The 6374-nt window shown below is 36.3% G+C and overlaps 1 protein-coding gene across 5 annotated transcripts in view; it reads left to right on the top strand.

Annotated features, from left to right (window-relative positions):
- LOC111873394 overlaps positions 1 to 6374 on the top strand; it is a 76117-nt gene that overhangs the window by 63094 nt on the left and 6649 nt on the right. For all 5 annotated transcript variants that reach the window (XR_002844380.2, XM_023868062.2, XM_023868063.2 and 2 more), the window contains one exon: positions 5420 to 5556. Coding sequence is in view for 4 of the 5 variants with exons in the window: in XM_023868062.2 (XP_023723830.1) it covers positions 5420 to 5556 (137 nt within the window). In the remaining variant the exon portion in view is untranslated. The remainder of the gene's footprint in view (positions 1 to 5419; positions 5557 to 6374) is intronic.

Below are 6374 nucleotides of genomic sequence, written 5' to 3'. Positions count from 1 at the left end.
CGTGTTGAGGGGGGGGGGGGGAGGGGGTGCTAGAATGTTCATATTTGTTAAACGCATAAATACCAAATATGAATAGAATTCAGGTGCTATTGAAGGGCACGTGCAGATATGCAAACAAGCATGTATACATACATACATACTATGTATATGAGAGGGTAGGAACCTCCGCTGGATAGTGTTTTGAGACTGATAGTGCAGTCGGCTTCACCAAAATCCATACTAATATCATTCCCATGAAGCTTTTGTGTATCTAATTTTCGCAGTCTTAGCCACATGTCCAGTACATCTTTAACCCTCAGTTCTACTACTTTAGCAGTGCTGGAATGTATAAGGGGTGGAGCTTCTTGGCCCTTGCACCGTGACCACAGTGATCTATTGTAGCAATGCTGGAAAGAGTGTATTCATCATCAGGCTTTCTCCAGTTCCCACGCGTGTACACTCTTTTAGGTTGACATATTTTTCCCATTGATTACAACCATTGCAAACTGTAATGACAGTGTTTAAAACAATATTAAAATGTTTTGTCTTATCTGATATAAGAACTAGCCAGGAAGATGCAGTGTTGTTAGTTTAGAGTTTAGCTGCAGTAATTTTCACAATTAAAAAAAATTTTTTTGAAGTGTGTTAATGAATTTTTGTGGTTCATGTTGGTATAGTGCCATTCTGATGATTGAAATGTATGGCATAAAATAGGTTAATAAATTTGATAGTATACTATAATGATAAAAATGAAAGTTATTAAAATTTAATCCATTTAAAAATCACTTTTCATCTATTAAGATCTGTAATTTTCCTCAACATTTGCAAAAATTCTGCATCATTACCATCTCCATAGCATTCTGGATTATTTTCATCTCTTTTTCTCATATTATAACTATGGTAGACATTTGGTAGGATAATCAACCATGTTAGAATTTGAACAGAATGTTGTTTAATATGAAACAGGAATGGTAAACAACAGCAGAACATCTGGTGGAAAATCATGTAAAGGAGACATGAGGGTCATTATCTGTTTTGGCTGTTATACTAATTTTGTACTGTAAAATCCAAATTGTTCAGAATGTTTCTCTTTTTATTGTTAATAAGATATTGGACATATATAAGAGACTGGACTTAAATTTAAAATTTACTATGTTGAAGGTGTGTGTCCAGACCAGCTCTGGGACCCACCCAGCCTTCTATGGGATGAGTTTTGGGGTCTATTTCCTTGGGGGTAAATTGACAGGCTCATGAAGGTGGCCACTCACCTCCATCTAGTGCCAAGGTTAAGAATGGTGGAGCTGTACATCTACTGCCTCATATGTCTTCATGGCATGGTGCTTAATTAAACCCAGGAATAACTTTACCTTTAAATCTGTGTGTTATAATTTAACATATATGAAAACATAAAATCTAGGCTTCCCTGATAAAACTTTTCAGGACACTCCACATAAATCAGGAAAGGAGGACTTAGTTGAGTATTCTTGCATAAATGACTGTTGCTGGTTGCTTTATTGTTATAAATTGTTTGTGGAGTGCTGAAAGGAAATTGCCTTTCCCATGTAGTGGAAGATGTCACAAGAGTCGTGGTATTCACTCCTGGTTTCAAATAGTATGTTTCTTTTTTATATTTAGGAGGCTGGCTCCATAGTTCCCAAAGTGGTTGTGTGCCAGTGGTTAGGATGATTAGTGATGATGAAAAATGCATACATTCTATTCCACATGGCAAGTTCTATCCAGATATGACTTTAAATATTCCACTTCTCATTATCAGCATAGTGTCACCTCAAGACCCAAGCAAGCAAAGGAACTGATACAAGGACCCTCTACTAAACAAGGAACTGTTGAAGTTAAACAGAAACTAGCTATGATGGGTGGTAGGACTACTTACAGGACACTGTCACCTCAAAGGACACCTCTTCAAATTGGGACTAAGTAACAGTCCAACTTGTGAGAGGTGTCAAGAAGAAAATGAAACAGCCACACATATCCTATGCGATGTGAGGCCTTAGCTTGTTTAAGATTGCGCCACTTGGGTCAGTATCTTATGGAACCAAGTGACTATTTTGACGTCCCCACGTACAAGATCCTGCGCTTCATTCAAACTGCAGGATTGCTGAGGGGATAATCAAAAGGGGAGGCACAATAGATCACTGTGGTTGCGGTGCAAGGGCCAAGAAGGCCCACCGCTTATACATTCATTCATTCATTGTCACCTCAAAGAGCCTTGCAGAAATTTTTATCAGGGACAGACACACTAGTCTTCCAGTTAACAACCAGCTAACCTTTGTGCACAAAGTGTTGACAAAGTCTGTACAGAATTAAGAGTGATAAAGTTGCACCAAGAACCCAAGTAACCTTTGATATTGCTTATGTTTGTCACAAATTGTTTATTTAAGCTTTTAATATTTCTTTCTGAAAGTGCTCCGTACAAACAAATGTTTCTTGTTCATATTTGTTTTAGCTTACATAGCTAATATTAGATTCACTAGTATGGTAAAAGAGACTGATGGGTATTACTGGAAATATTGTCATAGTATAGCAACAGCGTGTGTGTGTTTCTGACTCTAATCCAATTTACCAGTAGTGTATGTAATTTAGTGATTGAACATCTCACAATCCGGATGTGGCTGTTTACTAAAGCGGGGATTTGTCAGTGTATCCTAACATTGATGCAAGTTGATAATAAACCAACATACAGAGTATCCAGAGAAATGGCATAGTATCTTTCCTGTCACATAAGGCATATGGATGTTTATGCGTTGAGATTTTATGAGTTTCTCGTGGCAATGAATATTAAGGTTATGGTCTTATGTGATAATACACTGTGTAGTTTTGGAGAAACCAGTTTTCTCCATCTTCAGGGAAGTAATACTCTGAAGGTAGAGGTAGCAGGTTCCTGTCAAATGTTTATACCTATCGACCAAACTACGCAGCTTCACATTCAAGAAGACCATAACCTTAATATTTAGGCCTCATTAAACGTGATAGTGAATTAGAGTTTGGTGTATTAATTGAATACAGGATTCATGGTAGTTCAACAATTGACTGGCAAGTGTATTGACATTTTCTTTGCCGATCGGAGACTCTGTCTTCAGGGATGAAGTCTAATAAGAGTAGAAGCCAACCAGTCACCTCCATCTAGAGCTCGAATTAAGAATATATAGAGCTGTTAAAGCTTTTCTACTTATGGGTCCTTTGAACATAGTCAAATCAAGAGGAACAATTTGGATTTATGAAGACTATGACAAGGCATAACACAACATTATGTAATGAAATAGGTCTGAACCACTCATTTCATGACTACCCCTACATAGATGTGGCCTATTAGAACATTTCAGTGAAGAAGATAAAACTAAATAATTTTTCAGTTTTTCTAGAATACAGCTTTTGTATTTTAAGTTATTCTTTTTTATATACATATTCAAGAAACATTGAATTGTTCATATAGGATTTTAATTTTTCATTTAGTCTTATCATTATCTTCTACCATAACACATGACATTCATTCCTCTCATGTAAACATTGTCTATCTGTATCACAGCAGCTGAGTAGAGGTTCTAAGTCAGAATCGCCCTACGTACCATTCCTTTGTGTATTTTCACATGTTAGCATAAATGTTTGAAGTCACTGATTGTTAATGATTTTGTGAACTGATGCTGGAATACCATGTCAGTAGGTTGACTTAATTGCAAAATAGGAAATGTGTGCAGTTGAGTTTTAGCTTTCTGCCACTGGGTATGAGTGCATTTTATGTTTTCTCAATTTGCATTCCCTCCCTATAGAGAACACACATACTATTGAAATTAATCAGGTGAACTATGCAGTAATGTATACAGCTTGTTTTCAGGAAATTCCCAGGTCAAACCTTAAATGTGAGTAACTGGCTGTTCCAAGAAATTTTTACCCTTTAGGTGATTAAATACCTTAAAATATTCCTGACTGCTTCCTTTTATATCTTTCCATCTACTCTTATTTGATGCTCCACAATTTGTGCACTTAATGTGGCACCATCAACAAAGCTGTATTATTAAGGGCAAGTGAAATCAGAAGAGGGTTGCTTGCATAAAATTATATTCTGAAGCCATCCTCTGCTGCTATTAGAATGCATTATTTTATTTTTACATTCTTATGAGTTGTATTTTGCAGGCCACTCATCATTTTATGATTCTGGAAAGTATTGATTTTTATAGTGTAATTCACTGGGATTTTAATTCTTTGAACTGCAAAAGTTAAATATTGGTTGGTTGGTTTCCAGTGGCTGCATTTGGGATCATTTAACCCATTAATATACATATTAAGGTTCTGTGTTTGTATTAGTTCAGAGTTAAATAAAAATTAAAGCTGCACAAAACCCAATATATATCATTTAACCCATTAATATACATATTAAGGTTCTGTGTTTGTATTAGTTCAGAGTTAAATAAAAATTAAAGCTGCACAAAACCCAATATATATATACAGGGTATTCATGAGGAGTTACCGCCACTTATGGAGCTCATTTCTGAAGATATTTTGAGCAAAAAGTGTCGTATAAACCTGGGTCCTATACTCAATATTTACAGAGTTACGTTTGTAATTTGAAGGTTTCTGAATTTTAATTTTAAATACAAAATTACATCATTTTAATACATTTATTGTCACAAAAACAAATTAATTCTATGGACTTGATTCTCTGTAGTTCAATTTTACAAAGTTTTACAGAGATTACAACACATTTTCAAAAATGTTGCCCTCCGCTTCGATACACGTCCGCAAGTTGCTTTACGTAGGTGCACACTGTTATCTCTGATTTCCATAGCAGCGTGCATGATGCAAGCAAGTAGTTACATGTTTGTGCCTTCCTTTGGTAAACAATGTCCTTCATCCATCCCCAAATGCAATAATCTAATGGGGAAAGGTCTGGCGATCAGTTCACAATAGTGCGTTTCCAATTACGATTGTAACTCTGTAAATATTGAGTAAAGGACCCAGGTTTATATGACACTTTTTACTCAAAATGTCTTCAGAAATGAGCTCCATAAGTGGTGGTAGCTCCTTATTTATATATACACACACCAAGTATATATATACATATATATCCTCAATGCATTTCCCTCTACTGTCTAATGTCATTTGTGGGTACATAATCTTGGTACTTTCTCTTGGAATGGAAAAGGTCTAGAATTTGCCAGATTTCCCAATTTGGAACTGGGCTTACAAGAATGTTCACTGTGTGTGTTCCCACGTCATAACATTTGTACCATTAATCAAAATAGTTTCTACTATGTGATATGTAAATTTTTCTGTAGCAACTGTGGACAACCATGAAGCTCGACTCGCAGCCCACTATTGTCCTTATGACTTGGTAATGAACTGTATCCCATTTACTTGCAACAAAGTGTGTGACTATGGAGTCATTTTAACACTTGTGTTTCAAACACTTTGTCGTTTGTTACAGATGAGAGTCGTCATGTGATGAAACGAGCTCTGCCCCTTAGGCCACGAATCCTTTTGCTGTATTCTCGTGACTGTAAACCATTTATGAATATGATGGCCACATTTAGAGAGATGTTAAAGCAAGTTATGAAGTGTGAGGTAAGAGCATACATAATCCATATTTCAGACTCTAATTTTATCTGTTATAGAGTTCATCAATTAAGAATTTGCAGCATTTAAAAAATTAGTAGTACTCATTTGGTAAAGAAATATGCCACTTTTTATGGATCTGGAAGATTCATAACCATGATTATGAGAGGCCATTATTGAACCCTGTTCTGAGCCAGGTGAACCCAGGGCACAACCTCAAAACTTATTGTTTTTTTTTTAAGATTAATATTAACATTATCATTCCAGGTTTGTCTAGATTTTCTGTGTTGTCTCTTCCTTTATGAGTTTTTCACCTGAAATTCTGTATGTGTTTCTTATCTCTACGTGTATGTTTCATGTCTTGATCATGTCATCCTTGTTCGTCTGTTCACCCTGATCAAGAATCCAGCTTTGATGTTTGTCATTCGAAGCAATGTTCTAAGCAACTGTGGTAGGATCAGTCTACTTGTTAGACATTGTAGTGGGTTGTATTGTGTTGTAAAGAGTGCTAATATATTATACTGGCTGGTAGTGTTTGGCTGACCACTAGGGCACCATACTTTGTTGCTTTCAAGAGGTTACAAGTTCAAGTGTAGGCTGTGTTGAGAATAGTTCAGGGTTTAACATAATTCCTACAGTCAGATGCTGTACGTTTAAATCAGCCATTGCCCCTCTAAATAAACCATTCATTATCATCATGTCATGTGACTTTTAATGTCAAATAACCTGCTTCGTCATAGTCAAATAATCTTATGAAAAAAGCCGCACCATAGCTCAGGCGGTTAGTCGCTGGCTTCCCACCACGGCGGCCCGGGTTCGATCCCGGG

This window comes from Cryptotermes secundus, unplaced genomic scaffold (genome assembly GCF_002891405.2).
Source record: "Cryptotermes secundus unplaced genomic scaffold, Csec_1.0 scaffold22, whole genome shotgun sequence".
In the NCBI taxonomy this organism is placed as follows: Eukaryota; Metazoa; Arthropoda; class Insecta; order Blattodea; family Kalotermitidae; genus Cryptotermes; species Cryptotermes secundus.
Note: the sequence above shows the minus strand (reverse complement) of the source record. Positions and strands in the feature narration are given on the sequence as shown.